Below are 22509 nucleotides of genomic sequence, written 5' to 3'. Positions count from 1 at the left end.
AGTCACGGACCAACTATTTCACCCTGTGAAGAATCATCTACTTTTTGAGATTTCTGTAGCCACTAGAAAATGTTCAACTAGAGGCTGCTCTATTAATTCGCCAAATATTTGGATTGTTCTAAACACTGCAAAACAGCAGTAAACAAAACAGAGACAAAAGTCTATGCCCATATGAAGACAGACAATAAACAAATGACAAATATCCTAATATCTGCTGATTTCAAAAGTCTTATGAATAAAAATAAAAGAAGGGAAGGGGTGAGCATGAACCAGAATGCAAGTTGAGACAGCACAAGAGTGGTGGCCAAAGAAGGTCTTTCTGAAGTGTCTTTTGAGAAAAAAGAGGCGAGGGCTTCCTGACATCAATATCCTCACAACACATGTTCTATCTACCTCAGCACCACAGGGTTCACAGCCAGTGTTACTATTAATAGTAACTCATTTCTGAAAGACTAAATAGGCGGGATAAAACAACAATATATGTAGTTTTCCTCTGTTAATATGGTTTGGCTCTGTGTCACCACCCAAATCTCATCTCAAATTGTGATTTCCCACATGTCAAAAGAGAGACCTGGTGGGAGGTGACTGGATCATGAGGGCAGTTTCGCCTCTGTTGTTCTGGTGATAGTGAGGGAGTTCTCAAGAGATCTGATGGTTTTAAAAGCGGCAGTTTCCCCCATGCGAGCTCTCTCTCCTGCCACCATGTGAAGGAGGCCCTGGCTTCCCCTTCGCTTTCTGCCATGACTATAAGTTTCCTGAAGCCTCCCCAGACATGCAGAACTGTGAGTCAATTAAACCTATTTTGTTTATAAATTACCCAGTCTCAGGGAGTATCTTTATAGCAATGTGAAAACAAACTAATATTCACTCCATTTTAAATTTGAACCTTAAAACAAAAATTTGTTCTGCTTTTGAGATGAAAAAGGTTGAGTATTCCCTATGCCGGTAAGATTTTGCTGTTATCAACCACTATGGTACAATCAGGGCTCACTGCAGGCTCCACCTCCCAGGCTTATGCAATCCTCCCATCTCAGCCTCCCAAGCAGCTGGGACTACACTACACCTGGCTAATTTTTTATTTTTAAGGTTTTATAGAGATGAGGTCTCACTCTGTTGGCCAGGTTGGTCTCAAACTCCTGAGCTCAAGTTATCCTCCCATCGTGGCCTTCCAAAGTGCTGGGATTACAGGTGTGAGGCACCATACCTGGCCCTGCTTTTTAATTCTCAAAGTATGCCTCAAGAATAACTGTCCTCCCCTGGTAGTCTAGTGGTTAGGAAAAAAACATGAAAGAAAGAATATTCTAAAGCACAGGTAATGAAAGAAAAAACAGATAAATGGGACTACCTCAAAATTAAAAACTTCTGTGCATCAAAGGAAACTATCAACAGAGTGAAATCAAATCATGTACATGATAATGAGTTAAGATCCAGAATATATAAAGAATTCACGTAACTCAATGACAATACAAACAATGCAACCCAAAAATAGGCAAACGACTTCAATAGACATTTCTCCAAAGAAGCTAATCAAACTGCCAATAAGCCCACAAAAAGATGCTCAGTATCACTAATCATTAGAAAAATGCAAATCAAAACTACGTATCACCTAACTTTCATTAGGATAGTTATAAAATTTTTTAAAACCCATAAAATAACAAGTATTGGGGAGGATATAAAGAAAACGGAACCACTGTGCACTGTTGGTAGAAATGTAAAATGTTACAGCCACTATGGAAAAAGTAGAACCTTTCCTTAAAAAATGAAAATAGAATTACCATATGATCCAGCAATTCCATTTCTAGGTATACAGCCAAGGGACTCAAAGAGATATGCATATACCCATGTGCATTACAGCATTACACAAAATAGCCAAAACAGGAAGCAACCAAAGTGTTCATCAACAAATAAATGGATAAACAAAATATGATATATACATACAAACTGAATATTACTCAGCCTCAAAAAGGAGAAAAATTCTGAACATGGATGAACCTTCAAGACATCATGCCAGGTGAAATATGCCAGTCAAAAAACACACATACTGCACAGTTCCACTTACATGAGGAACCTAAGGTGTAGTCAAACTCACAGGGACCGAAAATAGACTGGTGATTGCTGGGGGCTGGGAGAGCAGATGAATAAAGAGTTCTGTTTAATGGGTAAAGGGAGTTTCAGTTTGGGAAGATGAAAAAAATTCTGGAGACATGGTATTCAGTGATGGTTGAAAAACAATGTGAATATACTTAATGTCACTGAACTATACAATTAAAAATAGTTAAAATGGTAAATTTTATGTTATATATATTTTGCCACTTAAATCACTTATGGCAAGACATGAATCAATCTATGTATTACACATGCATCAACTCAATGTTTTCTCTCAATAAAGGAGTAACGTTAGATTTTTAAAAAAGGCTGGGGGTGTAATGTAACAACTGTCTGACCTCCCTTCTTCATTACTACAGCCCAGGTAGCGTTCTAAAGTATAAGTCAGATTATATTTTCCCCTGCTTAAAATCCCTTACTACCTCCCCATTATATACAGGGTAAAATACAAGCTCTTTCACATAACATAACACTCTTGCCCTGGTTTATCTCTCAAACCTCACTTCCTGAAACTTCTTGTATAACACTATTCTATTTACATCAACAATATGTAGTTGCCTATAGTTCTGCAAATTTACCAAATGATTTCAGACTTCTATGCCCATATATAAGGATTTTCCCTTTTCCTAGAAATCCATTTTCACAGCTAGTAAGCCTTCATTTATCTTTTCCAAAACTCAGCTCAGGGAACAATGCTGCCATAAAATTCTCAGCCTTCCCCAAATCCCTATAGAATTATTTTTCCCGAGTTGTATCTACTTCTTGGTTTTATATAAATATTTATCAGCCAGGCGCAGTGGCTCACACCTGTAATCCCAGCACTTTGGGAGGCCGGTGGGTCACCTGAGGTCAGGAGTTCGAGACCAGCCTGGCCAACATGGCAAAACCCCATCTCTACTAAAAATACAAAAATTAGCCGGGTATGGTGGTGCATGCCTGTAATCCCAGCTACTGGGGGAGGCTGAGGCAGGAGAATCACTTGAACCCGGGAGGCGGAGGCTGCAGTGAGCTGAGATCGGGCCACTGCACTCCAACCTGGGCAACAAGAGAGAAACTCCGTCTCAAAAAATATATATATATATATATTATATATATATATGTATATGTATCTTGCTGTTGTACTTTTACTCTACTATACATTTATTTATATAACTGTCTCCATTAATTAGACTGAAAGCTCCTTGAAGGAATATATCTTGTCTTAATCATTTCTGCATCATTAAGTACAATTCCTGGCATGTAACAGATACAGACTAAAATGCTTATTATTAATTGATATTATTGATAAAATTATAAATTGAGAATTATAGTGATATGCAATGTTTTGTTTCCTTTTTTTAACAAACAGGGTCTCACCCTATCACCCATAATAGTGTGCAGTGGCGCGATCACAGTTCACCATAACGTTGAACTCCTCGGCTCAAGCAATCCTCCTGCTTTAGTCTCCGGAGTACTACAGGGTGCAGCACCATGCATGGCTAATTTTTAAAGTTTTTTAGAGATGGGGTCTCGCTACCTTACCCAGGCTGGTCTCAAACTCGTGACCTCAAATGATTCTCCTACCTTAGTCTCCCAAAGTACTGGGATTATAGGCATGAGCCACTGTACTCAGATGGCAATATGTAATTTTTTTTTCCCTTTTTTAAAAGCTTTTTTTTTTTTTTCATTTTTTCTTTAAAAAAAAATACTACTTTTCACTCCAACAAGGGAAGTCAGCAATTTCAAAAAATAATAAATACTCTTGATGTAAAATATCTCATTAGTGAAGGAATAAGAACACATAACTTGCTCTAACATTTGGAAAATTTTTATACTAAATTATGCTATAAAACCTAATTTCTACTTACCTTTCAGATTTTGTTAATGTTTACATTCCTTTTCTCATTTAACTTTACATTCTCATTTCTCATTTAACTTCAACAGTGGCCTAAAGCACATCCTCACGGACAGCTTGGTGTTTTGCTGTGGCGGTTTTTATCTGAATGTGCTAAGAGAATAAACTTGCCTGAACAGGTTAACCAGCAATAGCACTCTAGTCCCCTGGATTGTATTCACTGAGAGAGGGGCTACAAAAAACAATATGATACTTCTGAATAAAGTAACTGGGCACCAACATCAGGGAATCCAGGAATGCCCGACGTGTGATTTTTAACACCTTTTCATAATTACCAAAATAGTAAATTTCAAACAGATTAGGTATCAAAAATTAAAATTTAGGAAGGTGTGATACATACGAATCTATTTTTATGAATTACAAGGTCTTTGACTCTGTTTCCCTAATATATTTTGCTGTCAAAAATATGGACAAATACTCAACTCTAGATACCTCGTGTGTATTTTAATAGTTTCAGACTGTAACCCAGGACTAAGAAGACACTAAAGATCAAATTCTGATAAAATTCATCTTCAGAGTGATTTTTTATGAAGGTATAATTTGTCAGAAACTGAAAATGTCCACTCGTATTCACTTGTAAAAAGTGTATTCACAGTCAGGCACGGTGGCTCATGCCTATAATCCCAGCACTTTGGGAGGCTGATGTGGGTGGATCACCTGAGGTCAGGAGTTCGAGACCAGCCTGGCCAATATGGCTAAACCCCATCTCTACTAAAAGTACAAAAATTAGCTGGGCGTGGTGATGGGCGCCTGTAATCCCAGCTACTCAGGAGGCTGAGGCAGGAGAAATCACTTGAACCCGGGAGTCAGAGATTGCAGTGAGCTGAGATTGTGCCACCACACCCCACCGTGGGCTGTAAGAGTGAGACTCCATCTCCAAAAAAAAAAAAAAAAAGTTTATTCACATTAGAAAAGTTTTTTTAATATCAAGCACATTGGCCACAACTTGTTTATAATAGTTTTTGTAGCCAGTGAAATAATACGATTTAAGAACCAGAATTTCATATTACTAGGATTGATTCTTTTATTTAGTACCCATAATGCCTAGCTTTTATAAGTTATCTATCTTTATTACAATTCAAAAAGATTGGTCCTTTGTCCTGAAGAGATTCATCTGCTGGACATTCAAAAACCATTCCCATGTATAACAGTACTCAGAAGGAATGGATTACATGAGAACATCGTTATGAGCTACTTCTTTCATGTACAAAGACACTTTTTGGTATGCAGGATTGAGCATTTACATAATTATCAGTTGATGAATTCTATCTACAAATATTCTGAGATGATGTCACCCAGTCCAATGGCTTTAATTACCACACCTATGCTGAAGGTTTCCAAATCTCCAGCCTGAATTCTTTCCTGAATCCAGACTTAATTCCCATTTATCATCTCCCATTTGAATACCTAATAGGTATCTCAAGTTAACATGTTCAAATCAAACTCTTGATTTATGTCTACCTCCAACCCCTGCCCCAAATCCTTTTTTTGGTTTTGTCTTTTTATTATTATTACTATTATTTATTTACCTCAGTCTTTATATCTTAGCTCCATTTTACCAGAGGCTCAGATCCAAAATCTGGGAGGCATTCTTGATTACTCCCTTTCTCTTCAGAACCACATCTAATCAATCCATCAGCAAATCTTTCAAAATATAGCCACAGAAGTCCATATAGGTGGCCCGTACCTATAGCCCCAGCTTCTCATAGGGTGGAAGGATTGCTTGAGCCCAGGAGTTTATTTGGGCCAGTCTGCGCAACACAGCAAGACCCTATCTCTAATTTTTTAAAAATCCATAATCACCACTTCCAGTCCTTAAGGCCTCACCCAGGCCACCATCATCTCTCACTTGAAGTAGGACAAGAGCCTCCACTTAACCCTATACAGCTTATTCTTTTTGGAGGATGAGGGGGCAGGGTTTCACTCTGTCATCCAGGCTGGAATGCAGTGGCACAATCTCGTTTCACTGCATCCTCCACCTCCCGGGCTCCAGCTATCCTCCCATCTCAGCCTCCTGAGTAGCTGGGACTACAGGTGTGTGCCACCACCCTTCGCTAATTTTTTGTATTTTTGGTATAGACGGGGTTTTGCCATATTGCCCAGGCTGGTCTTGAACACCTGAGCTCAGAAGATCCATTGGCCTCGGCCTCCCAAAGTGCTAGGATTACAGGTGTGAGCCACCACGCCCAGCCATAGTTTATTCTTAACACAGCAACAAGAGTGATTCTGCTAAAATGTAAATGATATAATCTCACTGTTCCATTCAAAATCCTCCAAAGGTTTCCCATCTTACCCAGTGTAACGATTATAAAAGCTTTGCATCATCACTGCTCTGATGCCCTCTCGCATGGGGCTTTTTTACTCTCTCTATTCCAATGACACCAGCCTTCTTTCCGATACTTCAACACAACAAGCACACTTCCACCTTAGGCACGTTACATTTGTTGTTCTTTTGGACTGGATCATTATTTCTCCACATACACACATAACTTATATTTTCCCATCCTGTAAGCCTCTGCTCAAATATCATATTGGAAAGACTTTCCCTAGCTTCCTTCATCTAAAATAGCATCAGTCCCATCTCAATCACTCTCAATTCCCTTACCATGAGCAAACAGAACACTAGTTTCTATAGATGTTAGATAGCAGTTGAGCCAGGACCAATTTTCAGCAAAGAATATAATAAAATAATTTGCTAAATAGTTATAACAGGTACAACCAACTCCACACTTCTGTATATTCCCCTACCATAATATTCATCACATTTTATGCCATTATTTATGAAATTAGTGTCTTATCCACAAGACTACAAGAGGAAGAACCAGTTTCTTACACTGCTCTTTACTGGCATCTGATCATTAGAGCTAACACTTCTTGGGCACTTAGATGGAGTCTTGCTCTGCTGCCCAGGCTGCAGTGTAATGGCGTGGTCTCAGCTCACTGCAATCTCAGCCTCCTGGGTTCAAGTGATTCTCCTGCCTCAGCGTCCAGAATAGGTGGAACTACAGATATATGCCACCACACCTGGCTAATTTTTTATATTTTTAGAAGAAATAGGGTTTCACCGTGTTGGCCAGGCTGGAGTTGAACTCCTGACCTCAAGTCATCCACCCTCCTTGGCCTCTCAAAGTGTTGGGATTACAGGCATGAGTCACCACACCCAACCCCTTCTTGGGCACTTAATATGTATCAGGCCCTGTTTTATTTAGTAAGTACTTTAAATATATTAACTCATGTAATCCTTGCAATAAAAAATGAGAGAACATCTTCCTCATTATAAAGAAAACAAAAATGGAAGGGGTAAGTTACTTGCCCAAGGCTACAGAGGCAGTAGAGTCAGGATTCAAACTAGCTCCAGACCCTGTATCTGTAACTGTTATGCCAGACTGGCTCTTAGTTGGCTGATGGGATAAGAGTGCCAGGGGAGAGGACTTGCTTAATGTAATTAGATTGCTCCCTGAGGAGGTAACATTTGAGCTGAGAGTTGAATGACGTCGATCCTGCCAGGTGACTGCCTGGATAAAGAGTGTTCCTGGTCTAAGAAATACAAGATAGAAATGGACTAAGGACAGAATTAAGCAGGGAGAAAGGGAAGGGAGGTAGGGAGAGAGAGACAGTGCCAGAAAAGACAGGTGTTAAATAAGCAGAAGGGTGTTAGGTAATGAAGATAAAGAGATGGGGGAGAAGTCTGCATTTGGGGGCCTGCATTTGGGTTTTATTTCAATAGCACTGGAAAAGAGGGTTTAAAAAGTGAGTGCTGTAACTGAAAGACTGGGAGTCCTACCCCAGCAGTTGCTACTGAGGACACTCAGAATTAGTCCTCGTCACCCGAAGGTCACCATGATCTCGAGGGAAAAACAAAATTTGTTGCTGTGGTTAGGGAGATGATAAATGAAATGATAAGACAGGACCACATGACTATAGCTAAACTGGCTGCTGGCTGATGGCAGTGTTGGGACACAGGCATAAGAACATCTTTTATAAAAGCAATAGCTACAATGTTACAGTAGCACCCCCAGAACAAACACTGCTAAAGATCACATTAGTCTTCAGTGCCACTTTCTGGGATACACAGAAGAAAATCCACAAGAACTATGAAAATAATCACTTAAGCAACAGCTGAACCCTTTCAGAGAGCAACCATGGCTCTGGATCCCATTGCTAGCGTCCTCCTTAGGACATGCTTCACCAATGCATATCAAAGGGGAATCCAGTAGGCGTACTCAATGGCATGTTTTAATACATACATGCATGGCACAGGACTTTACTAAGAAATGTGTCTGAGCTCTATCGTCAATTGGTATAAAGACTATGGGAAAGTAAATGAACTTCTAAGGGCCCTGGCTTCTTTATTTGTAAAATGTGAGGCTAGAGTAAGATGCATTTCAATTCTTTTTTTTTTTTTTTTTTTGGAGACGGAGTCTTGCTCTGTCGCCGGGGCTGGAGTGCAGTGGCCGGATCTCAGCTCACTGCAAGCTCCACCTCCCGGGTTCACGCCATTCTCCTGCCTCAGCCTCCCGAGTAGCTGGGACTACAGACGCCCACCACCTCGCCCGGCTAGTTTTTTGTATTTTTTAGTAGAGACGGGGTTTCACAGTGTTCGCCAGGATGGTCTCGATCTCCTGACCTCGTGATCCGCCCGCCTCGGCCTCCCAAAGTGCTGGGATTACAGGCTTGAGCCACCGCGCCCGGCCTTCAATTCTTACATATATAAGCACACACACACTCCTATGACTCTGCACATACCACAAATCCAAAGGCATGACTCTGTTAAATGAAAATAAGCAAGGGAAGTGTTGTAGTATTTTAATATGTGGGTGTAATAAGTGTAACGAAACAAAATCAATATATAGCTAAAGAGGACAAAAGCTGACTAAATTTTGGGACTATATGTCAAATATTTATATACACAGATTACCAGATAACTGTATATTACATTTTGAGGATATGTATATATGAAATATTAGTTAAAAATGTAACAACCATTCAAAAACAAAACATAGGAAATTACATCAGGAAGTTTCGATTCTAATTGGCTCTTCAATTACTCTCTACAATATTCAATACTTATCAATTATTTGTGTTTTGGATTTATTCACTACAAAATTATGAAACTAAGTGACCTTCAACTCTTAAATTCTACATATTACTTGCCATGATTTCTTTTATCAAGACAATTTAGATATAGCAATGGGTAGTGTATGAAGCTTAGATTGGGCATCAGTCAATATTTAACATGGTATATTCATATTACACGTGAAGACTTATTATACACTTTCCCTTTAGAATTTTTAAATCAGAAATACTCAAATGTAAGAAGTTGTCAACAGAAATAAATTAGTTGTACTCAATGGTGACGTTACTTTCTAAGGAACAACTACCATCTGGACTTTTCACAGTATTCTATGCTTTGTCCATTTTCATGCTTACCTGTAAGAAAAAAAAATCACAACTTTTTACACCCTTTTAAGTTATGTATTCAAGTTAGAAAAAGGAGGCTGTCAAAAAATTACCTCTAATTTCTATGAAACAGGATAAAGATTTTTTCATTATTTAAACAAATATATCAACAAAACCAATAAGCTAAACAACTTAGATATAAAACATCAAAAGTTTCAGAAGCCATATTTAACTTAACCTTCTTAAGAGTATTTATTCTTCCTTACCTGATGAAGAACTTCCAGGGTAACAGGGTAAAAGAGGTTTTCAATAATTATTCGAAGCACAGGGCTCTGCCCAGGTAGGACTGTCCCTTCATTGGAAGGACCTCCAGAAAGGGCCAGGCTTCCTGATTGGACGGCACTGACAGCCTGCAGTGCAGCCTGGGCTCGCTATAGAACAACCCAAAATGAGAACTTTTGATTATACAGAAGCATTATATGAATCCTAAAATTTAGTTGACATAAAACAGTATGAAACAATATAGTTAAGTAAAACAAGATTTATCTACTCTGTCTGGAGGTACACATCCTAAATTTGCAATCAGTAAACAGTCAAATACCTCCCTGCATATCACAACAACACAGTATTTTTAAAAGGTGCTTAAATTTACTTGAAGGAAAAAAACACATGGAGAAAAGGAGAAAATTTGGATATAATTTTTATTTCCTAATTTTTAAAAGACAATGGGAGAAGAAATATGACAGCAACATTAAAGACTATGGCATAGGATGTTTACACCCAAGCAAGGGTAGGCAAGACAAGCTTCTAAATATTCTCCACTAAAAGAAACCAAGGCACTCTAAAAGAATAGCTGATTCCAGAACTGGGGCCCAGAAATCACAAGATGAGTATAAAACATTTTTGTTTTGGGGCAGGGGGACGAAGCATTGGTCAGAATGCAAGGAAATGTTCAAAGAATGATAGGGATATTCCAAAAGGACATAGAAACCAGTTTGAAGGGGCCTGTACTGGCCAAATCTAGGACAATTTGTATATCAAAATAATAACAACTGTTAAAAAACCCATCATATAACATAGGAAACCTTTAGTCCATACTGATATAAATTAACAGCTGATAAGGAACAGTATCTTTACATAGTCTTAAAGTACCTGCCCACAAAATACTACTCTTCCCCCATGTAAGTAACAACTTTATAGTGGAGAGGGCTAGCAAACACCACCCTAATCAAGTGATCAAAGAGCCCATCATTACTAACACAACTAATGGAAATTTTATGATGCAATGAAAAGAGCATTACTTCTGTGATGTGCTGTCAAAGACAGATACTCTGAATTGAATCATGAGGAAACAACAGACAAACTCAAACTGCTAAAAATTATGTCCGATGCTAAAAATTGTGAAGGAGCAGAATTCCTATTATGGGAAATAATTTTAAAATGTTTGGGTAACAAACTCTCTGGAAGAGTGAAATTAATAAAGGAAATAATAGCAATAGTATGATCAGGAAAACAAATTTAATGTGGGATAAGGAGAAATGTATACTTCATGTAAAATTTTAAAATGCCTGGAAAATGTAAAGAAGATATTTCTCAGATTGAGAAGATGAAAATTAACATGCGGCCGGGCGCGGTGGCTCAAGCCTGTAATCCCAGCACTTTGGGAGGCCGAGACGGGCGGATCACGAGATCAGGAGATCGAACCATCCTGGCTAATACAGTGAAACCCTGTCTCTACTTAAAAATACAAAAAGGCCGGGCGCGGTGGCTCAAGCCTGTAATCCCAGCACTTTGGGAGGCTGAGACGGGCGGATCACGAGGTCAGGAGATCGAGACCATCCTGGCTAACACGGTGAAACCCCGTCTCTACTAAAAATACAAAAAACTAGCCGGGCAAGGTGGCGGGCGCCTGTAGTCCCAGCTACTCGGGAGGCTGAGGCAGGAGAACAGCGTAAACCCGGGAGGCGGAGCTTGCAGTGAGCTGAAATCCGGCCACTGCATTCCAGCCTGGGCGACAGAGCTAGACTCCGTCTCAAAAAAAAATACAAAAAAAAAGAATACAAAAAGAACTAGCCGGGCGACGAGGCAAACGCCTGTAGTCCCAGCTACTCGGGAGGCTGAGGCAGGAGAATGGCTTAAACCCGGGAGGCAGAGCTTGCAGTGAGCTGAGATCCGGCCCCTGCACTCCAGCCTGGGTGGCAGAGCAAGACTCTGTCTCAAAAAAAAAAAAAAGAAAAAAAGAAAAAGAAAATTAACATGCAATAAAAATGCACAGATCTTAAGTGTTAAGTATGATTGTCTTTTTAGAGAAAATCTTTCTATGGTCATCTCATGGCAGATTTATAAACTTTCATCCATAAGGTCAAGAAAAGCTGCATACAATAATGACTTCTATTAACACAACCGTTTCTGAAATGCTGTATCTCAGAATATAACCTAAATTTTACAGTTGTGATTTTAGTTTAAATCAAGGAAACAAAAACACTTAATATTCACCTGACCTTCTGGCAAGTACAATCATAAACTGGAAAAATAAAGTGCATATTTTGGGATAGCTTGCTATTCAGAGAACAAAAAGGAATGAAACACTCATCCATCAGCTTCCTGGGAATGTCAGAATAAAAAGACATTACAGTACTTTAAAAATATCAAACAGGGCCGGGCACGGTGGCTCAAGCCTCTAATCCCAGCAGTTGGGGAGGCCGAGACGGGAAGATTACGAGGTCAGGAGAGCGAGACCATCCTGGCGAACGCGGTGAAAGCCCGTCTCTACTAAAAAATACAAAAAACAACTAGCCGGGCGAGGTGGCGGGCGCCTGTAGTCCCAGCCACTCGGGAGGCTGAGGCAGGAGAATGGCGTGAACCCGGGAGGCGGAGCTTGCAGTGAGCTGAGATCCGGCCATTGCACTCCAGCCTGGGCGACAGAGCGAGACTCCGTCTCAAAAAAAAAAAAAAAAAAAACCAAACAGGTATCTGAAACTTTGACGTTAGGTTTGATGTAGGACTTTGAATTAAAAAAAAAAGTATTGTATTTTATCAAACATCAATGCATTAAAGTTATATAAAAGCAACAAGATGGAAAAAGTATTGGGAAGAAATGAAGTCTATCTCAGAATAAACTAGGTCATTTAGGCTAGCTTTGGTTGCCAAGCAACTGGGATTTCTCACTGTTTCTCTTTGGAATAATCCAACCTTTAAGATTTATTAAATTGTTTTTTCCCTTCAAGATTTATAGCAACATACTTAAGAATCACACTAATGAGAAAACGGCAGGATTTACATGAAGGAAATTTAAAAAGTCTACTGAAAGACAAGAAAATAAACAAAATATAACTTCCTCCTTAAAAGAATCACAGTAATATAATTAATGTGCAAAATTAATTATCTCAAATTAATTTACAACATCGACCCAATTCCAAGTGTGTTTCTTGGAGGACAGGAGTTACCAAAATAATTCCAAAATTTATCTGAAGAAATAGGCAAGATATATTAATCAGTTAATTTCTGAAAAGAGAGTAAGAAATAAGGTCTTGCCCTGCAATATATTAAGCCTTAGGAGTCAGGCGCAGTAGCTCCCACCTGTAATCCTAGCACTTTGGGAGGCAGAGGCGGGTGGATCACCTGATGTCAGGAGTTTCAGACCAGCCTGGCCACCATAGTGAAACCTTGTCTCTACTAAAACTACAAAAATTAGCTGGGCGTGGTAGCGGGCACCTATAATCCCAGCTACTCGTGAGGCTAAGGCAGGAGAATCGCTTGAACCCGGCGGGCGGGGGGTGGGGAGCAGAGGTCGCAGTGAGCTGAGATGGCGCCACTTCACTCCATCCTGGGCAAAGAGCAAATTCTGTCTCCCCCCTCCAAAAAAAAAAAATTAAGCCTTAGGGCACAGATGCAGAAATGGAATCCAAGCTTTTGCAATTCAAAAGGTAGTAAAGGTTAAACATGGAATGTATAGCATGTGAGCAGCACACACATGAGGGTAGAACAAGACATGTAAGAACATATAAGCATGTCACACAAGAATGCACGTGTGTGTACATATGATCAGCAGGCATAGGGTGTGTATAGAAAACTAATACATGACAAAGGACAAGTTTCACATTATAGATAATAAATAAGTTATTCAAAAATAACGCACGAGAAACTGGTCTCTTGGAGTAAAAAAAAGACAGAAGCCTTACCCTCATTCCTACATCCAAAAAATTCCTAATAGAAGTAAGAACCACAACATAAAAGTATTAGAAGAAAACATACGTAGATTTTTTTTTTTAATCTTGGTGTACTAGGTCTTTCTGAGCATGGTACCGAAGTCAGAAAAGATTGTATTATGACATCCTAAGAGACTTGACTATATATTTAAAAATCCATAGAGAATGAAGGTAGAATGGTAGTTGCCAGAGGTGGGAGGGAGGGAGGAATAGGGAGTTACTGTATAATGGATAGAGTGTTTCAGTTTGAGGTGATGAGAAATGGCATCTAGAGACTAAGAGTGGTGGTGACTATACAACAATGTAAATGTACTTAATGCCATTAACCTGTACATTTAAAAATGGCTGAAATGGTAACATTTGTGTCATGTATATTTTACTACAATAAAAAACGGGGAAAGTGGCACTAACAAAAATCAGTATAAGTATTTTACAAATTATCAAATAAAAGTAAAAAATAGGATATAATTACTCATCTATCTATTAACGAACACTGGAAAGCCATCTGCTCATCCATTATATCGGTGGCACTCTAAGCACATAATCTCTACAGAAAGAAATCATGCAACATAAACCAAAATTTAAAATATGTACATGCTTTGTCCCAGCAGATTTCATACATATACATTGGAATATACATTGTATTATATGGCAATATACATTGTATTGGATTGGAATGTGCTGGAATATACACTGGAATATATCCAAAAATATACACTGGAATATACACTGGAAACAACTTCAGTGTGTATCAAAAACAAATTGGACAAGTTATAATTCTCCTATACAAGAGAGTATTATAGTCATTAAAAGCTAATGAGGTAATGCTATATTTGTTGTAATAAACTCATGTCCATAACATTACACAAAAAAAGATTTCAAAACATTTTGTGTAAAATGAGATACACAGACACCTGAATACACATCGAATATTACCACTAGTCATTAGTTATCTCTGGGTAACTGGATTGGTTTTAGTTCTTTTCTCTTTTACTTTTCTTGATTGGTGTGCTATAAGCATGTATCCTATGTACAACTTGTAATGACAGTTTTTTATTTTAAAAAGTCTATTCCATTCATCTAATATTGTATTTATTGTAAGCTTATATAGTTTATTATATGCCATTAATATTGCCTAAAATAAGTTAAGGATTACGTGCAGTAAATGTCGCTGTTTCAAACAATGTGGAAAACTAATTGAATCCCACCAGCTTACATTATGCTGCCTTTCAACACAAAATCAGAGAGTTAGAGGAGTTCTTTGCCTAGAGCAAGAATACAGAGGCCAAACATGCCCTTAAAATCATAACTTTAAAAAAAACCCACTTTCTTCTTTTTGTTTTTGTTTTTTTTTTTTTTTTGAGACAGAGTCTCATTCTGCCACCCAGGCTGGAACACAGTGGCACGGTCTTGGCTCACCACAAGCTCTGCCTCCCGGGTTCACACCATTTCTCTGCCTCAGCCTCCTGAGTAGCTGGGACTACCGGCATCCGCCACCACACCCGACTAATTTTTTTTGTATTTTTGGTACAGACAGGGTTTCACTGTGTTAGCCAGGATGGTCTCGATCTCCTGACCTCATGATCCACCTGCCTCAGCCTCCCGAACAGCGCCCAGCCAAAACCCACTTTCTTAAAATGTATTTGCTTTGTGGATAAACATTTTCTGTCCTTAAATAACTTCAAATAATTAAACTATTTTTAACCACTTAAAAACCAACATGGAAAGACACAAAAGACTCAACGTGTGCTACATCAACAGAAAAATGGGTAAGAAATGTTGCTATGCTACATTTCACATTCATCTTCAGGAGTCAAAAATCATTTAATAAACAATTCTAAAAAACTCTTAAGGTCTTAAGTTCTGTTACTTAATATCACTCAGTTTCTCAATGCCTTTGTTAAGAGTCTGTAAAAAGACGATTGAAATGAATCATTAAGTCCTTTCAGATCTGAGATTTTAAGATGTATGTAACAATAAATAGTTTTTCTCCTTTTTTTTATTGTGAAAACAGTTTCAAGAGAAAAAATAAACTTCTAATATATTTCTAAATGGCACTGCTTTCTTATTAAGAATTGGGGGAAGAATTTACATATACAATTATGACTAGTAAAGTATCCTAAAATAAATAAAGGCACATAATTTTTCTTCATCTGTAAAGTATGTAAGTTATCATACCATGTGTTCCCATATCTATTTTTAAAAACACCTTTAATACTTACAGCTTGATTAGGTAGATTGTCAGTCTTAAGTTCTCTGTGATTGGAATACTGAATATAAACAGGCTGGCTTCGAAGGTGAGGAGTAATAGGAGTGTAATAATTCACCATAGTAACAGCAGCTTCCTCAGAAGCCATTTCTAAGAAAGCCTGCAATAAACACAAGAAGGTAAAGTGAAAGCTCATCTTTTTGAAAGATAGTTAAGAGATATTTTGCCATTCTAGCTTGCTCTAAAACCATGCATTCTCAAATAAAATGACACTACACCCAAGGGGAGGAAAAAAAAAAAAACTTTGCTTCAAAATATCATGGATGTCAATTAGAAACATCTAAAAAGTTGGGTTCACTGAAGAACTCTGAGAAGCCAGGCATGGTGGTTCACAACTGTAATTCCAGCTACTTTGGGAAGACAAGGTGGGAGGAGTGCTTGAGCCTAGGAGTTCAACACCAGCCTGGGCAACATAGGGAGAATCCATCTCTACAAAAAAAAATTTTTTTAATTAGCTACGCATAGTGGCACATGGCTGTGGTCCCAGCTACTTGGGGTTGGGGAATGAGGGAGGGGCTGAGTAGGAGGATTGCTTGAGCCTGGGAGGTTGAGGGTGCAGTGATCCATGTCTGCATGACTGCACTGCACCGTGGGCAACAGAGTAAGACACTATCTCAGAAAAAAAAAAAGGATTTAACTGCCAGTTGATTAAGGGATTTTATGTAGTTTTTGGTTCCCCTTTTATTTCTGTTTCTTTTAAAATCTAGAAATAATTAAAAAGATGAAAATAAATGTGTATGTCACCACTGTAAACGGATGCTTTCAGGGGCTGTAATTTAAGTTTATCATTAAAAATAGTGAGGCTAAGGCTGGGCACGGTGGCTCAGGCCTAGAATCCCAGATCTTTGGGAGTCTGAGGCAGGTGGATCACCTGAGGTCAGGAGTTCAAGGTCAGCCCGGCCAACACAGTGAAACCCTGTCTCTACTAAAACTACAAAAATTAGCCAGGAATGATTGTCAGGTGCCTGTAATCCCAGCTACTCGGGAGGCTAAGGCGGGAGAATCGCTTGAGGCCAGGAGGCAGAGGTTGCAGTGAGCCGAGATCACGCCACTGCAACTGAGTGAAACTCTGCCTCAAAAAAAAAAAAAAATGAGGCTAAAAGGCTATAATACATAAACAGATACTAAATTTAATGCCGGCAATTAAGGGGTAAAAAGGCTAAAAACCGTCTTTAGGGGAAAAGAAAGAAAAAACAGAGGAAAAAACATTGAGAAACACTGCTCTAATAATACCCAGTCTTAAACAGGAATGGGATAAAATGGTATGTTCTCCTTTTACCCTTTTTAAAAACAGCCATTTATAAATCAAATTAATAGAGCATTCACTTTTTTTCAGTAAGAGTTTTATTATCTCATACTTCACCAACATATGTGATAGCAAGAAACGAGAACTAGCCTGATATGGTAGAAAGGGAACCTGATTAAAATCTATGCCTGACTATGACACCTTACTCATTAACACCTCTGGGCCTTAGTTTCCTCATCTAAAACATGAAGCACTGCCTAACAGGATCTTTAAGCCTTTTTGCAGCTCTAACATGAGATGATTTTTTAATTGAGATCATTTTTAGTTCCTGTTAGTTGGACTGTATGGGATTTTTCAGAATAAAACTATTAAACTCAGCCTCTGGGCCGGGCGCGGTGGCTTAAGCCTGTAATCCCAGCACTTTGGGAGCCCGAGACGGGCGAATCACGGGGTCAGGAGATCGAGACCATCCTGGCTAATACGGTGAAACCCCGTCTCTACTTAAAAATACAAAAAACGAGCCGGGCGACGAGGCGGGCGCCTGTAGTCCCAGCTACTCGGGAGGCTGAGGCAGGAGAATGGCGTAAACCCGGGAGGCGGAGCTTGCAGTGAGCTGAGATCCGGCCACTGTACTCCAGTCTGGGTGGCAGAGCAAGACTCCGTCTCAAAAAAAAATAAATAAATAAATAAATAAACTCAGCCTCTGAAAAGCATCCTTGTAAAATGAGGATCAATACTCTGGTGTTTCTTCAGATGGTATAAATCTTTCACCTTTTACTCATATGATGATGCACACTTTAGATTTGCCTTTTTAAGTATTTCTAAGAAGAAACGAGAAAAAAATCAAGAACCATATAAAACCAGTTAATTAAGTGGCAATTTTCCAATTCTAAATCTTTTTTTTTTTTTTGAGACAGTCTCACTGTCGCCCAGGCTGGAGTGCAGTGGCATATCTCGGCTCACTGTAACCTCCGCCTCCTGGGTTCAAATGATTCTCCTGCCTCAGCCTCACGAGTGGCTGGGATTAACAAGCACATGATACCATGCCCCCGGCTAATTTTTGTGTTTATAGTAGAGATGGGGGGTCATCACGCAGGCTGGTCTAGAACTCCTGACCTGAAGCGATTCACCCGAGTCGGCCTCCCAGAGTGCTGGGATTACATGTGTCACCAAATCTTTCGTACTCAATGTTTCAAATGCTTCCAATTAACACCCACGTTACATTTTGAAAAAAGGTTACATATAAATATGTAAAGGTATTTCCTGCGTTTTACATTTATATATATTACACACACGTGCACATATATATAAACATGGTATCTACATCTTCATGTCACGTTTACTTGTATGTATGGAATCATACTTAACTTTGGCCAGAAAACAGTGCTGTTTGGGGAATATCAAGTTTTACTTTAAATAATTCTATGCTTTTGAATTTTTTTCAATAAATGTATGAAGCATTTTTAGTTTTTTAAAGGTTTCCCAACATAAGAATCATGATTCTTAAGCATTCCTTAAAAAGGCATCTGAAATTCCAGTCTAAAATGATGGGAAATCATGCGTGCAGCATTGACAGACAGCATTATCTTAAGGTACCAAGAATTCTCCCCATTCCACACCCTCTCTCTATCTCTCAACCCTCAAAAAGCATTGTGAAGAAAATGTTTCAGTGATCTCCTTACCATATTACCCATCACCACTACCACCAGCTGCCCCCAACTCATAGACTCATATGGCTTTAGTGTTCCCAGGGCTTAGGTTCCTTTTTATGTTTTTGTTTGTTTTTGAGTAGGAGTCTTGCTGTGTTGCCCAGGCTGGAGTGCAGTGGTGCGATCTTGGCTCACTGCAACCTCCACCTCCTGGGTTCAAGCAATTCTCCGGCCACAGCCTCCCGAGTAGCTGGGATCACAGGTGCACACCACCACACCCGGCTAATTTTTGTATTTTTAGTAGAGACGGGGTTTCACCATGTTGGCCAGGCCGGTCTTGAACTCCTGACCTCAAGTGATCCACCCACCTCGGCCTCCCAACGTGCTGGGATTAGAGGCATGAGCCACCGTGCCTGGCTTTAGGTTCCTTTTTAAGTACTGAGGCATTCAATAAAACATAGACATGCACATATATGTCATATTTAATTCTGAGGCACAGGCTGAGTATCCCTTATCCAAAATGCTTAGGAACAGAAGTGTTTTGGATCTCAGATTTTGAAATATTTAATATTTGCCTTAGATACTTACTAGCTGAGCATCCCTAATTCAAAATTCTGGAATCCAAAATGCTCCAGTGAGCATTTTCTTTGATTGTTATGGTGCTCAAAAAGTTTCAGATTTTTGAGCACCTCATTTTCAGATTAGGGATATTAAACCTTTATCACAAAATAACACCAGGTGTAGTGGCTCACGCCTATGATCCCAACGCTTTGGGAGGCCGTGATGGGCAGATCACTTGAGGTTAGGAGTTCGAGACCAGCCTGGCCAAAGTTGTGTAACCCCGTCTCTACTAAAAACACACACACAAAATTAGCCAGGTGTGGTGGCAGGTGCCTGTAATCCTAGCTTCTCGAGAGGCTGAGGCAGGAGAATCACTTGAACCTGGGAGGCAGAGGTTGCAGTGAGGTCAAGATCACACCAGTGAACTCCAGTGTACTCCAGCCTGGGCAACAGAGCGAGACTCCGTCTCAAAAACAGAAAATAGTTTATAATCTTCCAAATACAGAATATTTTTTAAAAAAATAAGGGACAAAAGATCAATTACTCAAATTATGGAAATCTGAGAACTTCCTACACTCACTGAGTCTATATTGATTTAAGTCATTCAAGTGACTTGATATCTGTAGTCATTGTACTAACAATAGATATCTCAAGAATGACTCGGGAAAAGGTTAGCTGGCAAAAGCCCCTTGACATTTGTATTTTATAGTATGCATAGTTTCCTCTTACAGGAATAAGATACTTACAAAGCTTTAAGGTGGTAGATTTTGTCCCCATCTCACTCTTTTTATTTTATTTATTTAGAGACAGAGTCTCACTACACTGGAGTGCAGTGGCACAATCTCAGCTCACTGCAACCTCCACTTCCTGGGCTCAAGCAATCCTTCCATCTCAGCCTCCCAAATAGGTGGGACTACAGGTGGGTGCCACCACACTTGGCTAATTTTTTACAATTTTTGTAGCGACGAAGTCTCACTATACTGCCCAGGCTGGTCTCGAACTCCTGAGCTCAAGTAATCCTCCTGCCTCAGCCTCCCAAAGTGGTGGGATTACAGGTGGGAACCACTGTGCCCAGCCTTTGTCGCCCTATTTTAATGATTAGTTAGAAAGATAAACTATAGACACTAATGAACCATTCTGAGTCCTCAAAACTACTAGTAAGAACATCTCAAAAAATTTAAAATGCAGGAACCACTCCTGATACAAATCAACAAAATTTTCTAGTTAGACAATCCAATTCTTTTTTTTACTACAAAAGAACATATTTATTTATTCATTCATCCATCCATCCATCCATTTTTTTTTTTTAACAGATAGGGGTCTTGATATGTTGCCTCGCCTATTCACAGGCACAATCCCACTACTCATCAGCACAGAGTTTTGACCTGCTCTGGTTCTGGTCTGGGCCGGTTCACCCCTCCTTAGGCAGCCTGGACCACAATGATGCCAAACTTAGTGTGGATACCAAATCGACTTAGTCCAGAATGCCCAGACTCAAGCAATCCTTGAGGCAAGTGCCACCATCCCCAGGCACAAGAGCATTTAATTAGCAAGCACATATCAACCATTTCAACTTATGTATAAAACATTTACAATTTATAAAATATGAATTTGTTAACACCAAAATTACTGAACACAGGAAATGGCAAATAGCTCTACATCAAACTATTTCTTTGTTTATAGTTACCTTACTTGTCAAATGTTTCCACATAAAGTCTAGAAAAGCAGTATTAACTGGACAGATGTTAAACATGATGTATAACTGTACCAACCAAATGTAACAACTGAACCAATGAAATGCTCCAAACGAACTACCAATGTTCTATGAAACAGTGATGTTAGCCATGTGACAGTGGATGAAACATCACAAATCAATCAACCCACAATAAACAAACAAAACTCCCCAAGCAAATAAAAATTCCACTATCTTAAAAGAGCAAAATTGACTTCAAGTCATTTATACTATTTAAAAGGTAAAAATGTCCGTGATGTAATTTGAAGCCATTATCCACTTGTGTCAGTAATATATTTTTTCTAAGACAATAGGATAAAAATGGTCAAGGTAGGAAAAACAGCTTCATCTTTCAACAATTTGTAAACAATAATATTCATTGTATGGGCATATTTCTGCAAACTTCTTTCTAAATGTTAAGAACATACTCAATTTCTAACATTAGTCACATAAAGGAAAAGCTAAACAATATACTTGGAATATATGATTCTTGTCACAGGATTTTCTTTCTTACAGTATATAGGATCTAAAATTTCATATGCTAAAATAATTTTTTTCCACATGCAGTCCAGTAATTATTTACATTTTATTTAAGTATCTAGTCAAAAAGTCTAATTTTGGCCGGGTGCGGTGGCCCAAGCCTGTAATCCCAGCACTTTGGGAGGCCGAGGAGGGCGGATCACGAGGTCAGGAGATCGAGACCATCCTGGCTAACATGGTGAAACCCCATCTCTACTAAAAAATACAAAAAACTAGCCGGGCAAGGTGGCGGGTGCCTGTAGTCCCAGCTACTCGGGAGACTGAGGCAGGAGAATGGCATGAACCCGGGAGGCAGACCTTGCAGTGAGCTGAGATCCGGCCACTGCACTCCCGCCCGGGCCACAGAGCAGGACTCCGTCTCAAAAAAAAAAAAAAAGTCCAATTTTAATAGTACAGAGTGGAGAGATAGCCAAAAGTCACTACCCAGAGGAAGGCTGGTAAAAATAATCCCCATTTGGCCCCCAATACTTCACCCTCCAAATGCCCTGAGAAAAGTTATCACTCACGAGTGGTTCTAGTGACTCAAATCAGAATCTCCTGCTCAAGTGTATTTACTAAAAAGATATTTTTTAAACAGGATTTGTGATCAAAACACAAGCAATTAACGTAACACTTATGGTTAGCTTACCGATAAAAATAAACCCAGAATCAGTAGCAAAGAAAATTATGATGTTGCCTGCTCAGCGTTTCACAGGCAATTAGCCATTAGACATGGCCATGTCGTCTCTGTTCAAATCCTGCAAACCATACTATTCTCAATAGTAGCAATTGTGTTAAAATAAAGATCTAACTGGCAGGGATGCACTGTCTCCAAAGGATTTAAGACAAATGTGGAAATACAACAAGGGCCAAATAGTAAGGCATGTTACACTTAACTTCTCCAGATCTTAGTAACTTCATGTGA

The 22509-nt window shown here is 39.2% G+C and overlaps 1 protein-coding gene across 11 annotated transcripts in view; it reads right to left on the bottom strand.

The window, feature by feature from the left end:
- The window catches only part of PTBP3 (polypyrimidine tract binding protein 3), a 120872-nt gene that overhangs the window by 34903 nt on the left and 63460 nt on the right, over positions 1 to 22509 (bottom strand). For all 11 annotated transcript variants that reach the window (XM_033237808.1, XM_033237801.1, XM_033237810.1 and 8 more), the window contains 2 exons: positions 15831 to 15977; positions 9667 to 9831 (listed from right to left, as the gene is read on the bottom strand). In XM_033237808.1, coding sequence (XP_033093699.1) covers positions 9667 to 9831; positions 15831 to 15977 — 312 coding nt within the window. The remainder of the gene's footprint in view (positions 1 to 9666; positions 9832 to 15830; positions 15978 to 22509) is intronic.

Source organism: Trachypithecus francoisi, unplaced genomic scaffold (genome assembly GCF_009764315.1).
Source record: "Trachypithecus francoisi isolate TF-2019V2 unplaced genomic scaffold, Tfra_2.0 Lachesis_group16, whole genome shotgun sequence".
NCBI classification, from domain to species: Eukaryota; Metazoa; Chordata; class Mammalia; order Primates; family Cercopithecidae; genus Trachypithecus; species Trachypithecus francoisi.
This window is presented reverse-complemented; position numbering and strand designations above follow the sequence as displayed.